This window comes from Balearica regulorum, chromosome 1 (genome assembly GCF_011004875.1).
Source record: "Balearica regulorum gibbericeps isolate bBalReg1 chromosome 1, bBalReg1.pri, whole genome shotgun sequence".
Taxonomy (NCBI): domain Eukaryota; kingdom Metazoa; phylum Chordata; class Aves; order Gruiformes; family Gruidae; genus Balearica; species Balearica regulorum.
The window spans coordinates 55,807,569-55,823,114 of record NC_046184.1 but is presented as its reverse complement, the minus strand read 5'-3'; the positions used below and the strand labels follow the sequence as shown (position 1 = coordinate 55,823,114).

The 15,546-nt window shown below is 55.2% G+C and overlaps 1 protein-coding gene across 3 annotated transcripts; it reads right to left on the bottom strand.

Moving 5' to 3' along the window:
- Positions 1-2,922: 2,922 nt before the first annotated feature.
- PMM1 (phosphomannomutase 1) lies at positions 2,923-12,605 on the bottom strand. 3 transcript variants are annotated; one of them, XR_012835247.1, is made up of 8 exons: positions 12,155-12,605; positions 11,906-12,023; positions 10,894-10,970; positions 10,612-10,703; positions 8,208-8,307; positions 7,255-7,330; positions 4,179-6,366; positions 2,923-3,366 (listed from the first exon to the last, which is right to left on the bottom strand). XR_012835247.1 is itself a non-coding variant. In XM_075751286.1 (8 exons), the coding sequence occupies exons 1-8, from the start codon at positions 12,398-12,400 to the stop codon at positions 3,244-3,246; spliced, it is 948 nt and encodes a 315-aa protein (XP_075607401.1). In that variant the 5' UTR covers positions 12,401-12,415; the 3' UTR covers positions 2,923-3,243. The 3 variants fall into 3 exon arrangements, 2 of the variants coding, with proteins under 2 accessions (XP_075607401.1, XP_075607411.1); XM_075751286.1 differs by having other exon boundaries at positions 4,179-4,294; positions 12,155-12,415; XM_075751296.1 differs by lacking the exon at positions 2,923-3,366 and having other exon boundaries at positions 4,301-6,369.
- Between the last annotated feature and the right edge of the window lie 2,941 nt (positions 12,606-15,546).

The window sequence follows — 15,546 nt, the reverse complement described above, 5'->3', positions numbered from 1 at the left end:
GCCCTGCCTGTCCCGGCTCTTTGTCCTGTGCGCGTGTGTCACAGTTGGGATGCTGGTGGTTCTCCTGGGTAAAGGACCTGGAGCACCCAGGGATTTATCCAGACAGCAGGATGGACTCACCCACCTCCACACAGCGTGTCCCGGGGGGTCCCAGGGTGCTCCAGCCTTGCTCGTGGGGGAGCAGACCCTGAGCCTGTGACAAGAGGCTGCTGCCCCCCAGGAGGGGTGACCAGGACCGGGGCTGGTCCCCCGCCGGTGCAGGGATTTCAAAGTGCGGCTGCCTGCTTTCACCCCAGCAGAGCCCGGCACAAAGCACACACTGCCTCTAACCCGCTGCGGGTTGTAGCTTTAATATGATTGATTAAATTTTTTTCTTTTAATATTCATATATATATATATATATATATGCATTTAAATATATTTCTTATTTAACAGTTGGTATCAGCCAGACAGGAGCCACCCATCTCGCAGAGATACAGAGCCATACGGCACGACAGTCCCCAACGCGGGTCCCGTCACGTCCACTCGCTCATGCACACACAGGGAGAAATCCCCACTCACACCGTGGGCACCCACTGGGAGAGGAGCATCATGGCAAAGGGGTCTCGGGGCAGGCGTACACCGTCCCCAGGTTGTAGGGCTCCCACCCCCGCGTTGTGCCTCATCCCTGCCCGCAAAAACACAAGGCAGGCAGCCGATGTCCCTGCTTGAGCAGGGGGGTGGGACCAGATGACTTCCAGAGGTCCCTTCAACCTCAACCCTTCTGTAGCTCTGAGACCCTGGGGCTGCCCCAGCTACTTCTGCTGCCATCCTCCTCCTCCTCCTTCCAGCAGGACAGGGTCTCCTGGCAGGAGGGGCCCTCAACTAGCCCAAGCTTGGGGTAAGATAGAGACAGGAATGGGGAAGGTTCCTGAACTGGATCTCACCCATGCACGCACAAGCTCCTGAGCAGAGAAAGCGATGGCTGGTGCCTCGAAGGTCATCCCTGCCTCTGCCCTGCTTGCCCTGCAATTTCCCCCACCCTGAGCAAGGGACGTGCTGCCATCAGGAGCAGCCTTGGACAGAGCCTGCCCTTCCCTTCAAATATGCAAGAAATATGCAAGGCATCTCAGCCCCCAAGGCCACCACCGTGCTTTGTGCCTTCAGGGCCAGGCCCTGCTCTTCACCCACCATCAAGCTCTCTAGACATCCTGCTGACTTTGAATAGACTTACAGGAAAAATAAACCCCCCAAAACCCACACATAACCTGATCCACAGTGAAACAGAGAAGGAGGAACCACAAAACACACGATTCCTCCATGAGGGTTGCAGTGGGGGGCCAAAACCAGTGCCCTATGAAAAGGGTACCCTGCATCCAGGCTTCCCCAACAGGTCCTCTTCTCCTACGCAGAAATTTTCTCTGGGTAGAAAGAGGAATTTGTGCATTTGTTGGGGATTTCCAGATGCTGGGCAGACCGCTGTGCTCATGCAAATGTGATGCATTACAGACCTGATGTGTTGTAGAGTTAAGAGGCGCAGTCAGGTGAAGGAGACAGCACCCCGCCAGCGCTGGTCACGCAGCACCCCTGCTCCTGTGGCCAGGCAGCAGTGCCAAGGTCCACTCAGGACTCTGCCCGTGGCAACGTGGGAGCCCTGCCCTGGGTCTAAAAGCACCAATGCATTTCGCCTGAGGAACTTGGCCCCTTGGTGAAGTGGCAGTAGCCAGCTGAGAAGCTTCTCTCTGCAGTCCAACTGCTAGGTGGGAGACGAAGAGCAATGGTGAGGAAAGCAGGAACAGGAGAAAAATAGGCGAGAAAGCAAGACCAAGAGATGGGGCAGTGCCATACCAGCAGGGATGTGCTGAGAAAGGCTCGCAGGAAGCAAGGTGGGGAACTTTCGCAGGAACCTCTGGCACCCTCCAGGTCCACAAACACCAGAGCTATTAAGCAGGACATCTCCCTTGAGGGGGTCCCTGAGCTCCTCTTGAGCATCAGGTTGTGGCTAGCACCACTGGTGTGGTCACAGCCCCCCGCGTAACAGCCAGGAACAAAGGGGCAACGTGAGGGAGGAGGTCAAGGGCCAAAGGAGAGATGTGGTTTTGCAACTCACGAAGACCCAGGAGAAGAGAGGAGCAGAAGGACACGTGATGGCTGCACTGGAGAACTTGCATCCCTAAGGGTGATCATGTAAACCAAGCGTGTGGGACGAGATGGGGTGGAAAAGCAAGCTTGGAGGGCACTGTTGAGTGTGTACCTCCATTGGCACTAGAAACCAGGTGTGGCCTACGTTGGCCCTCTCTGAAAATGTCTCTGGCAGCATTGTGGAAAGCTGAGCACTGCGAAGAAAGGGGACTTGCTCTGTTATGAACGCCCTGGGTAAGGTTTTGCACTGACACATCTGTGACACCTAATGGATACGTGGGTGGGAAGACCCAGGGTCCTCCAGCTGCGCCAGGCAAGGTCTGACTTGACAACTTCTGCAGAACATGGAAAATAAACCCATGGTAGCCTTTTTTTTTTTTTTTTTTTTGGTAAGCTAAAGAGAGAATTAGTTTCCTCATACACCTGAGCAAAGCTCAGAGCCGGAGCAGAGTCATTTTAAAACTGTCATTCCCAGGTCAACTGCAGGGACTGGCACGGTGTGGCACCGAGGTGAAGGACACAGTGATCCTCTCCATTAGGATGCACAACACTGCAACGAGCCGGGGTGGCAGCGACCCCTTCCTACCCCGGGCTTGGAGCAAACAGCCCTCCTGGCCTCTGGTTTCGGAGCAGCTCCGGTGAGAGCGCCTGGGGCCGCGGCAGCCCCATCCTCCCCAGCCAAGGCGCAAGGGGGAGAGAAAGGTGAGACGCACGTTCTCCCGTGCAGAAGCGTTAAGAGAAGCAGAGCGAAAAAGCAGAGACGAGGGGAGGGAGAACGGGACGGACACACACACGCTATCGTGACTGGCCCTTTCAAATGCTTTCCGACCATAATAACATCTGCATCGCCACCCACCACGGCCTGAACTGTCAAGAGAGAAGTGTTGCTGGAGGTGAGGAGGGTCTGGTCCCACGAGCCCCAGCTGTAGATGAGGAGTGCCGAAGAGCTGCTCAGCAAAGGTCCCCTCCTGCACGCCCACCCGCACTCACGCGTTACATCCCGACCAGCTCTGGAAAGTGGGTTTTTTTTCGGTCTACCCTGAGCAGATTCCTCAAATGAAGGTGCTTTTTCTGGTGGAGGGGAGAAGGTGGGGCCGGGGCAGGGCTGCAGGGACCTGGCAGTCAGCACTCGTTTGCCCTCTCTGGAAAGAAGATTTCACGGCATCGCTGGACTGTGTCCTGGGGGGACTGGACGCTGTGCCCCACTGTGCGAGGATCGTCATAGATTTCATAATCGTTCCCTCCCTGCAGGGAAGTAGAAAATAGGGAAAAGGTTAGCAGGGTCTCGACAGAGCATCCTCATCCGTGAATCCACATCGTGCTCTGTCCTGTGGGGAGCTGGGGTGGGTGCCAGCGGCTGGGCAGGCAGGGACCTGCTGGGAAGGGGCTGCCAGGGCTCTGACGGCCCAAGGGAGGCAGAAGAGGCTGGGCTGGGAGCCCTCCTCCCTCCCTCTCTCCCCTCCCCTCTTCAGTGCCAGGGGAGGAGCACAGAAAAGATGGGGAAGGTCCTGGACAAGCTCGGAGCCTGGGGTTAACCCCTGCCCTGCCTGTGGAGGGGACAGCAGAAGGTGGGGTGGGCACATTTCGGGGGCAGAGGTTGCCATCATCTGCAAAGAGCCGAGTGGATGGCCAAGCTGGTCTAGAGCAGCAAAGAAGCATCATCCTCCACCCCTCTAAAGGGAAGACGAAGCTGTTCCCACTGTCAAAAAGTTCTCTCTTAAGTGCTGGGGTCTCATGTTTCGGGTCCTGTGGGTCGCAGGAGTGGCTGCCCCCTTCCCGAGGTTGCCGGCCAGACGAAAGCAATGATGAGTTGGACCTGCTCCCCAGCACAGTGAATCCAGGGTGATTTCCCCATGACCCAGCGGGCCTGCAGCCATCACGACCGTGCCGCAAACATATGCCGCACGAGAGCATCTCTCCCCCTCGCACCACTAGAGGTCTGCGTCGGCCGCAGGTGGGACCCAGGCCGTGGGACCCATGACGGAGCAGCTCCATGCAGGCTTGCCAGGCCAAAGGAGGGAGAGCGGCCATGTGCGGGGCGAGCGGGGCATACTCACAGGGGTCGTCTCGTTCCCAAAGAAGTGGATGGTATCAAATCTCTCGTCATCGAGCACGTTGAGGCAGTAGCGCTTGTCCCAGCCCTCTGGGAAGACATCAAAGCTGATCATGCCACCTGCCAGCAGAAGGGAGGGCATCAGACAACGTTGGTGGGAGATGGCAGCGTGTCCCCCCACCCTGGGACGGGCAGGAGGAGGGGAGAGGGCTGGATATCTGTGGGGAGCCCCCACCCCAAACAGCAGCCAAGCACCAGCTCTGCCTTGGTGTGCCTCTCTGGCATGTGGCTAGGGTAGTAGCAGATGCTGTTCCTATGACAACAGGCTGGAGTGACATCAGCATGGCTGGGGTGACATCAGCACAGCTCCCCTGACTGCAGGCAGGCAGGCAAGCAGGACCCAGCGGGCTGCAGGGGGGGTGCTGGGGTGAGGGGTCCCAAGAGATGCATCCACTGGGGGAGATTTGGGGTCACACCTTGCAGATAGCATCAGCACATTCTGTGTCTCAACAGGGGACAATGTTCTTGGAGACTGGCTCCAAGCTCTCTTCTAGGCTCCTGTGTGGACATCACTGGCCCTTCTAAAAGCACTGCTCCGATGCTCCTTAACCCTGCAGGGACCAGGGGCTCCCGGCACCCCGCACATGCAAAGCAAACCCCATGCACCGCACAGCTCAGGGGTCCCATCTGGCCACGCTGCAGGCCCCGAGCAGGCTCTGCACGCTGATTAAGGACCAAGGACCTTGCCATAGAGGTACCATGAACCCGTCGACATAATAGGGGCACGACCCTGGCCTGTCACCTCCTGCCACAAGAATCAAGTGTGGGTTGCCAACATCTGGAGGGACACCAAGGCAGACAGGGCAAACGAACAGAGGTAAGGGAGCTTTCCCAGAGAGCATGCCTACATGTGCACATGGACACCTGCAGCCACCGAGGGTTACAAACTTCCTAGCCCTTGCTCTTAGACCAGGCAGAGTTTACCCCAGCACGGCGCTGCCTTTTGCGGGTGCTTGGAGGCAGCACCCTCCTCATTCTCTTGACCTGCCCCGCTGCATGCCCAGGCTGCAGAGCCAGACCCTTGTCCCAGCACTGACACAGGTGACACGTTCCTCCCAAAACAAAGCCCGTGACTTAGTGCACACATATGTTTGGGTCTCGCTCGGAGCCAGGAGGAACAGGGATTTCAGCTGGGATGTGCATCCTCCTGCCAGTTCTGATCTCTGCTCCTCTTGGTTTCAAGGGGACCCCCTGCTTCTCCAGGCAATCTGCTGGGCCACCAGCAATCCTGGAGTTTCACATTCTCCTTCTTCACAAATCATAACCCTACTTCTCTTAGAAAGGGGGTGAGTAGACAGGTACCCACAGGGACGGTCCCTGCTGCAGGAGAGGCACTGATTCCCCGGGCTGTTCAAACTTATGTATCCTGATGCTGTGCCCCTCTGCTCCCTGGCTGGTTGAGGTATCCCTGTTGGTTTGGGAATCCCAAACCAACCCTCCTTGGAGCCTGAGGAGCCAGGGATGGAGCCTGTGTGTCCAGCTCGGGGAGGAGGATTCACTGTGATATGGACAGGAGCAAATGCCTTACAAGCTCAGGGATGGGGATGCCCCCAGGCTCGCAGCAGAAGCCAGCATCAGAGCAGGAGCCAGCATCAGAGCAGGAGCCAAACTTGGCTGACCTCATAAATCTTTCCTGGCTTTGTATCCAAGGTGATTTACCTGTGAAAAACACCACATTACACTGCGCTCTGGCCTTTTAAACAGAGCTGGGCAGCAAGAAGGGGCTCCTGACGTCAGCTGGAGAGGGTAGGAAATCAAAGGGAGAAGAGAGGGTGTGGAGGACAGCCAGCACTGTCCCTTGCCTAGGCAGAGCACGGGTCTGAGGGGCTGCAGGGACATCTCCTACCACCTCTGGGACTTGCGGCCTCCACAGCCTGGGACAAGGCACAGGGAGCCAGCTTGGCAGAAGAGCCCCATTTCCGCGTGTCCCTGTTTTTGGATGCCTGACCTGAGACACCCGCGTTTTCTTTGTGGAGGAGCTGGGGGGGCTGCAGCTCCCCTTGTCTTCACGCTTTTACACAACAGGCCTGGGCTCTTCATGGCGGCTTCCCAAATTCAGAGGAGAAAGGCCCGTTGTTCTGCTCTCGTCCCCCGTGCCTGCGGGGACACGGCGGCGGGGACCTTGTCTTTCTCTGCTGTGACAAACGGTGTGTGTCAGAGCTGCGGGCAGCACAGGATGCCCCTGGCAGGATGCTGAAGGCAAGGGGAGGCTCTCAGGAGCAAAGCCCTTGGAGGACCAGAGGGACAGACCCTCTGGGTGTAAGAGTGGGGTGTCACCTCCTGCCTCCCAGCCTTGTCACCCCCTTGCCCTTTGGCTAGGCTGCCACATGGCACCTTCTTATCTCACACAAACCCACCGCTCTGCTTCAGCCCCACCGCTTCAACACCCTCATTTTCCTTCCTGTCCTGGCCAGACCCCCAGGATTTCTCAAGCCCTTCCTTCGGTTCCTCACCTTGGGTAAGCTGGCTCTAAGAGCAGACCTCCACCCCAAGAAGTGGTCCTGCAGAAGGCCACGGCACAGAGCTGCAAACTCCCTGCCTCTCGGCAGCTCTTCCTCCAGGAAGAAAGATGTTTCCCTCGTATCCAACCCTCCCAACAAAACCAGAGCCGGGACATGCACGAGGCTCCTGTCTCCCTTACACCATGGCATTCCCAGAGAGAAGTGCACGTGCCTGGAGCTCGGCTGGCCACCCTGCTGCTGATGCTTGAGCCAGGACAGACCTCCAGGGCAGGGGTGGGCTCTGCAGCGCTAACTGGAATTAAGGCAAGGATAGCATCACGGGACAGAAACCCGCCTGTCTGGCTGATTCCCAGGGAGGCAAATCTGCAGCATGGTTTATTCTCTGCATGAATGCCAACGTGACACCCCCATGGTGGCTCTCCAGGAACAGAAGCTCCTTGTGCTCTTACCAAGGTCTCTCTAGAGGCAACAGCCAGGATTTCCACTCCCCTTCCCAGCACTTTATGGGAAACATGATAAAGAGGTCAGGACAAAGCCAGGGATGCCCCCTCTGCTCACCTCGAGAGAAACGCAGGCCTTTGCCAGCAAACTCCCTCTGCAAGGCTGCCACAAACTTCTCCCGGATCCGCTCTTTCTGTGGAGGAGGAAAGGGAAGGAAGAAAGGTTTGCATAATTAAATGTTGGCAGTCTATCAAAAGTCACCATACAGCTGTCTGCTGGGCAACTGTGGCTTATCGCATTCCCCCTTCCCACCTGCCCCCCGCTGTAACGCCATTTAGCCAGCTTTCACCAGTCCTGCCCAGCGTCCGTGTAAAAACCCACCAGTTCAGGGCAGCTCCAGGAGGCTCCTGGGAAGAGCAGATCCCAGCCCTTCCTTGGCAATGAAATACAACTGCCTCAATTTCCCAGAAGCCCAGTCCATAACCCAAAGTCTCCAGCTTTGCTTAAAAAGTCTTGCAAAGTCTTGAAAAGTCTCTCAACCCCAAGACTTCCCCCACCTCCGCTCACCAGGCAGAAACTGCCTGGGCCAAACACTCCAGAGATCTGCCCAGCAGATCTGCTGTGGCCGTCCCAGTCTGGCAGGCCCATTAGTTCCAGCTCTGTTGGGGCTGGGGGAGTGGGAGAGAGAAGACAGCTGCTGGGCCAGCCTGGAGGGATGGTGCAACCTGAGTGGTTTAGGTGTCTCTGAGGTTTTCAGTGCAATTCTCTTTGGTTACTGTAAACGAGGAGACACTCTATTAAATAAGTGCCTTATTCCCTGGGGCTCTCCCACACAGACCCCATTGCATCGGTGGTCCCCAATGAAGTCAAATTCTTCCATTCATCTGTGTCTCTCCTTGCGTTTTCTGGCCCCCAGTCCTGTCTCCACCTTGCTGCATGTGTTGGCCTGGTGCACAGCTTGGAGCTGGGCTCCTTTCTCCGTGGGAAGGGGGGGAAGCAGGTAAGACCCGAGATCTGTGGTGGTGCAAAATCAGCAAAGGGGAGGGTGAGCCCGAGTCCGGCCCGTGTACCTTGTCCAGCTCGGAGAACTCGATTCGCTCCTCTGGGGTGCAGCTCCGTCCGATGGGGGAGATGTTCAGCATCCCGTTGCGAAACTCAATGAAGGTTCCTCTGTGCGTGGGCAAGGGCACAAGGTTACTGGGGCAGGGAGAGAAAAACCAGACCTTTCCAGGGGAATGGCTGCTCAGTGAGGCATGCAGTCTCTGCAGGGACATGCAGTAGGAGAGGAGCCATGCCCGCTCACGGGTGCTTCATGCCAGGCAGAGACCAGGCATCAACAACTCTGCTTAAGGTCTCCAAGGGGCTCATAGTTCTATAAAAAGAGAGTGTAAGAGAAGAGGAGTAAACAGTTCCTGTGTGCCCTGGGGATAGGCTGGAAGCAACGAGCTTAGGTGAGATGATAGGAAACATTTCCTAGTGTTGTAATAACTGCAAGGACAGCCATTGCCTGGACTGGACCAACCGCTTGGTGAGACTGTGGCATCTCCACCCTTGGAGGCTTTTAAGAAATCTTCTCTGTGGTGAGTTGGGTGAAGCTGGCACTACCTTGGGGCACTGGGATGGAACAGGTCAGTGTGACTCACCGCTGATGTCTGGCAGCAGGCTGATGAGCAATCAGGGGACACAAATCAGGTAGGACCCGCAGGGCCTTTGTATCTCCCATTTGTCCTCTGTACCTTTGACTGCAACCCTTATCTAAGCTTGCACGGACAGGACCCAGCTCCTGCTTGCCACCCTCACCTTGCACTGGCGTTGCTACTCTGCTGCTTCCTCGGTGGGCTGGTTCAAAGTGCCAAGCTGTCAGAAAACTGCTCCCTTCTTTTCTCTTTGCTATAAACCCAGTTTTGTTGTCTTATCACCTTGGATTAGCTCACCGAGGGGTGAGGTAGGTACCAGCACTGGTGGGGCAGAAACAACAGGGGATGGCAGCACTGCCAATTTGAAAATAGACTGAAACTTTTGTGGAAACCTAGCTGGAGCAAGGACATCCCTTCCCTGTCCAGCCGAGGAGCCCTGAGCTCATTAACCCTCTGATGTCACTCCCAGCCCTCTTGGCTGTTTCTCTGTGATGAAGCGCTTACCACTCTGAGTCTGGGGAAAAACTCTCCACCTCCTGCCTCGTAACACAGTGAAGAACATCATGGGAAACGGACACACAGGCAGCCATGCCTGCAGCCCGGGAGCAGCATCCCTGCAGCACCAAGGGTTTGATGGCTCATGCCCCAGGCCAAGACTTTGGAGATGTGGGTTAAAGTCCTTGCTTTGCTAGAAATCCCATAAGCCTAAATCCACAGAGGCGCTTGGGAGCTGAAACTTCACTGAGTGTTGGGCAACCAGACAGCAATGAAGCAACCAAACAGCCTTGAGGGTTCTGGGTCCCAGCCCACGCTTTCGGGGACACGTTCAGCCAGCAGTCCTGTCACAAGGAGCCACCCTGGCCCCTCTCACCGGTCCTCCTGTTGCCACATGGTGACTCACATCAGGCAACTAATCTCCATCACGGTTTAGCAACTTTTACCAGCTTCATTTTGACCAGACAGCTCGCCTGCTCGGGTTCACTGTACAAACACAAGGGGAGAGCAGGAACAAACCAGCCGGGGCAAGAGGGGGGCAGAGCTGCTGCTTTCAGCAGCACTGCTGGCTTGTGCCAGCTTCAGGTTTTTGTGAAACCATGGTCTGAGGGGTGGTTTGACACTGCACCCGGACTGGTTTAACTGCAGGCTGCCTCTGAAAGAGGTCCTCCTGCTCTCCCCTTCCACCTTCACACCATCTGCTCCCTCTCCTTTTCTGTGATAACAGGGTGAGCCGATCCAATGGAAAACCACCCTTTTCTTTCCTAGCAGTGGCCTAGTCTTCCTTCAGAGGAGGTGTACCAACCAACCCAACGCACCCTGCGGCTGCTAGTTCTCATGGGGGGGAAGCAGACGGGAACACACGGTTAGGGCAGAGCAGGGTCAGCCCTATTACCAGTGGTGCCAAGCGACACTGGGTCAGAAACAGTGTGAAATTGTGTGCTCAGGCGCTGGACCTCCCATCTTAAGAGCCATTGTTCGTCTGTTTGGAAACTCATACGACCAATGATGCCTGATGCCCTGACCAGTAACGAGCTGGTACCATTGTCCTAAATGAGATGCACGCAGTGGCTGTACCCTGGTGCATGCAGTGGCTGTATCCTTCTTCCCAGGGAAAAAAATCCGAGGAGCAAAAGACTCTCCAGAACTAAGACCCTCCTCCATTATTTGCCCACAGTGCCCAGCTCGGTGGGACAGTGATCCTACACAGGGCCTCTAGATGCTAAGATAAAACCTGGAGCAAGACAAGCTCCGTAGCTCAGCTGTTCTTAGGAAAGTTCTGGAGCCCAGAGCTCCCTAGAAACCAGATATGACTGCCATTTGCATGGACTTGGGTCATTACCGTTTCTTGGGCAGCTTCAGCAGCGCCATGTAGTTGAGACAGAAGTTGATTAGATCCTGCAGCAGCTCTTCCCCCAAGTGGTCCTGAATGGCCTGCAGGAGAAGGGGGAGTGAAGATGCTTGACCTTCCATGAAGCCCACCCAAGAACATGACCCAGAGGAGTGGGACATTTGGATCTGGCATTTGGGGAGAGGAGAAGAGGCTGCCCATCTGCCTGGGGCCAGGCACTGCTCCCCAAGGTGCACAGGGCACAGGGAAGGAGAGCCACGGAGCTGGACCTACCTGCTTGGATACCAGCTGCCCGTTCTTGTATTGCACTGTGCCGTTCTCTGCGAAGACATAGTCAAACTTATCGATGACTGAGGGGGGGAGGAAACAAAAGAGGAAACGTGAGTACTGCTGCCTGGGAAAAGGCGCCAAAAGGACTGGGCTCAGGACTGAGTGAGACATCCTCCTGGTTCCTCAGTACCGTGCTTTCTGCATTTCCCATGCTCTGCAAAGGGCCGCTGACCCTTCTCACTCACTGCAAAGTGGCAAGGAGATTATCTTCTGCTCACAGGTGGGGAGCTGACGCACACAAGGGGAAACGACCTGACTGAGGTCACGGGCTGAATCAGTGGCAGGACGAAGATAAGGGTTCCAAAATGTCAGGCTTTCAACCACGTGCATGTTACTCTGCTCTGTCTCCTTCCCTCCCCACTGCCAGAGTGCTGGGGTGATGCAGTTACCGGTTATCTAACTCCAGCTCCTCCCGCAACCCGGACACACAGCGCTGCCGACTCGGGGATCAGCCTCAGCCGGGAATTTCTCGGCTTCCCTCCGCTAACGAGGCAGGAGGCAGAGCTCGGAGCCCAGCCACGCTTGGCATCCATGCCAGAGAAGGAAAACAAGGTGGAGGGTGCGGGGGCTGCCCCTTGCCCTCCCGCTCCCTCCTCTACCTCGTGTTCCTGTTTGAATACGATGAGGAAACACACACCACGCCACCCCCCACCCCCACCCCGCCTCCGCCGGAGACCCCACCATGTAGCAGCAGGGAGGCAAAATTTGCAAGGGGCTCCTGCCCGCTGGGGCTGGGGGAAGCTGTCAGAGCCCGGATGAAGCTCGTACAAACCCGACGCCGGAGCCGGCAGCGTGGGTTGGAGCATCCCTGCCTGCTCTCCGCAGAGGGAGAAGGAGCCGAGCAGCGGCTCCCGCCTGGGCACGGCCAGCCGCCCAAAGAGCAGGCTTGGGGTCAGATTTAGGACACAAGTGACACGGACACACACACACACACCCCAGGGGAACCGCATCTCACCTTCGTCCCCGTCCCCCAGCTGCTCGGCTATCTTGGCGTAGTCGGAGCCTCCCACCACGCCGATGTGTACCCTCTCCCGCAGCTCCCGCAGGAACGCGTCCACCTCCGGCTCGATTTTCTGCAGGGGAAGCACCAGCGGGTGAGGCCGCAAGCCGGCGGGATAAGCTCCGCCATACTGACCTCATCTTCCCCCCCCCCCCCCCACCTCACCCTCCTCTCCAAAACTCAATAATCCCCCTGCCTTTCTACCTGCCGAGCCGGCGTTAGGGTTCCATCCACGTCAAAGAGACACAACACCCGACCCCGTGCAGTCTCTGCCGCCATCCCCGACAACGACCCGGCCTCTATGAACGGGAGGCGGGACTGGAACGACGAGGCGATGGCGGCCGCACCGCCCTCCCCGGGCAGCCGCCGCACGAATGTGCGGCGGCTGCCCGGGGAGGGCGGTGCGGCCACGGAGGACCCTTCCACCAACCCCTTCATCCGTACCCCCATGTCTCCGAAGGTCCCTCCATTGATGCCTTAGCGTGCAGGTCTCGAACAGCTTCCCCGCTTCAGCTCTTTCATTAAATTCTTTGCTTTAGAACCCTAACGAGGGACCTGGGAGTTTGGGGGGATGGGGGGTGGGGGTGTGTGTCTTCACATTTGCTGTTATTACTGCAGTACCCCCCTGCATTTAGGGGTTGGGGGTCTGGGTTGAGCTAGCTGGTAAGCTCAGCTCCTCTGGGGGGGGGGGGGGGGGGGGGGGGGGGTTTCTGTGTCCTAAGGAAGGGGACAGGAGCAGCTTGCATTCACCCCATCGGTCCCCGTACCTCACCTTGCATTTCTAATACAGGATGCTGTTAACAGCTAATATTTTCACTGGAGAAGTGCAGTTTTCAGCCTCCACCCCTCTACCAAATATACTTCTTGCAGTAATTTTTGCTTTGACCCACTTAGCTGTTACCCTACAACTCATTTAGGATTTAATCAGACCATCTGGTCAGATCATATTCATATGACTTTGCATTATGCTGGCCTGACAGGCTGCCATCTCCTACAATAATTCCTAAATTATTTTCTGACATCAAAAGCAACCTACATGGAACATTCAATGCTTTTTGCTCAGCAGTTAACTTGCCTTCTCTCCCTGGACGGTGCTCAGTGTGCTGAGCTAGGTTGAAACCGGGGCGGGGGAGATTTTTTTTTTTAATGGTCTAGTTGTTTTTTCTCAGTATTATTTGCTTACATTGTGCAATCCCTTTTCCCAGTTCTCCACCAGATTCCTCTCAAAATGAAGCATTGAGGTGGCTTCACTGGTTCTGGGTTGTTTTTTTCCTCTCATGGTTTTGTTTTTCCTGCCCCCATCCAATGAAAGAGGGATGTACAGAAACGACGTTAATAATTTACTTCTGTTCTATTGCCTTGGACAAGGTTTACCAAAACATCCTCAGCTACTTGCTGAGGGAGGCATTCATTGTGTCCACCAGTTAATATCACCAGGATAGCTATTTCCACACTGTTTCTGTGAGTTGCCTCTGTACCATAGTGAGTCAGGCAGCCTCGGACGGCTGTTACAAGTGGTATTTGTCCTGGTGTCGATGTTCCTGCAAAATCACGGCCTCTGAGGCCTTCTGGATCAGAGCCGGGTTATGAGCTCCCGCCTCTGGAAAGCCGGACTCTTTTCTCAGATGCATTGAAGCTCCCAGAATGGTTTCTCAGCACCCACCTGCTTAGTAAGCAATTGGGTGCTGAATTTTTAGTTCAATTTAGGCTTGTCTCGGTATGATTACATATACCCCTCATCAGTTAATGTGTGGGTGCTTACTCCAGAATATGAATACTTCAGAGTGTGTCTACCATGGCATGCTGAAGGGATGCCTTCACGGATTCGGGTCGCTTGACTACCAGCAGCCGAAGAGCTGCTCTCCCATGCAGCAGAGCTGTGAGCTAACGCCCAGGACTCTCAAAAGACAGCCATGGGATCAGATACACGGTGAACTCCCAGGAGTTCAGGAATGCAAGCCTTTATTTTTCATAAGCCATGACATGGTATGAGGACGAGACTTCCCACACCTGGGTGGAAGAGACGTGGTGTTAGGAAAACCTGCCAGCTCTCTCCTGTTGCAGCCCTGGCTCGTAGTGGCACTCGGTTCTTGCTGTAGCCCAGGCTCCCTTACGGTCTTGTCTCCTGGCTGCTCCCACCTGCAGTTTTGTCTGGGAGAGACCTTCCTCCTTGCACTGACATTACTCTGGACATCCCAAAAGCAGGAGCTGCTCCCCCCAGGCTCAGGTGCATCCCTGCGCTACAAGGCAGCAGTGCCACCTCGGGGCACTTCCCAGAATTGGGAAGTCTGCTAAAATATGGGTCAGTGTTCACAAATTTTTGCACTTTTACTGTGCTATCAGTTTATGCTACCAGGAGAGCTTTCCAAAGCTCAAACTACCTGCTATGCGTTCTCCAGCTTATTTGTCACGCTGCTTTAGAAACTCTATTCAAGTGAAAACAGCTCTCCCAGCAACCCCACTGCTGTTTGGTATCAGCTGGTGAGGACTTCTGCCATCTTGGTTTCCCCAGGGAGTACAAGTCTGCCTTTCAGTGAAGCGTCCCTGAATCCAGAGTAGCTCTGAGAACAGGGCTGCTGTGGCTCTTTCAGTTATTTAATACTGTGCACTTAAACCATTCTTGATACGTTCCCTCGATCACCGCTCAGATAGGCAGCAGGTGTCGTCGTGAATAAAATCTCCGTTACTAGCAGCAAGGGCGAGTATTTTGTTTGAACTTTAGAAGGTAAGCGGCTGTGAGCGCTGGCTTACGCTCTGTCTAGGGCTGCCATTAAGGTCAAGGTATGGTTTTATATGCATTTCCAGGTATTTTATGTGGGGCTAGTACTGGTACTTGATAGCAAACCAGCACCACCACATCTGAATAACACAGCCCAAAATAACCACAATCATGAATCTTTATGAAAGCCCCCTTCTGTTACAAGCCCTCTTCTGTATTGCACTGATACAGTCATACAAACAGCAAACTATGTGGTTTATCATTTGGATGCCATCGATAAGCATTCAGAAGGCTGAACCAAGCAGAATTAATTTCTTCCCCTGCTCCTTAACAGCCCACTGGCAGAGGCATGATGGGCAGTGTTACCTGATCCTCACTGCTATCCCCTCTGCAGCTCCAGAGGAACCCAGGCAAAAAGTCTACTTCTTAAAGCTGCTTTTTTCCTTTTGAAAGTAGTACCATCAAGACAATCAGGAAAAGCTTAGAGCCTTTTCCTATGTTTAAGCTCTGTTGGGTCTCCTCTTCAACAGCAGACATTAGACATTTCATTCTTGCACACTTAGATGAGCAAGAGCTGCACAAAACCTGTGCTGACAGAATACCTGCTGTGCAGCCTTCATACACCTCATCCAAGCTGTGTCAGGCCTCAGGAGCGTGGTCTTGATAAGATACCACGGTGCTTACAGAAGGAAAATTTTCTCAAATCTAAAGATTATTGCCTGTGACCAGTACTAGGAAAGGGCAGTAGCCACCGCTACTTCCAGTAGCGGTACCTGGTGTAAACTGCCCGAACCGTTTCTCATCTTGCACTTTCCAGCTGAGACTAGAGTGAAGACAATGACTTCTGGTCAGCTGCGTTCACTGGGCAGCTGTGTGG

Bases quoted from the DNA above. Each gene is read 5' to 3' on its own strand.
- PMM1 (XM_075751286.1), bottom strand. From the start codon at position 12,400: ATGGGGGTACGGATGAAGGGGTTGGTGGAAGGGTCCTCCGTGGCCGCA. The intron at 8,308-10,611 runs GTAATGACCCAA...GCCCACGCACAG, and splicing joins CTGAAGCTGCCCAAGAAACG to AGGAACCTTCATTGAGTTTC. The intron at 7,331-8,207 runs GTACACGGGCCG...CCTCCTCCACAG, and splicing joins AGTTCTCCGAGCTGGACAAG to AAAGAGCGGATCCGGGAGAA.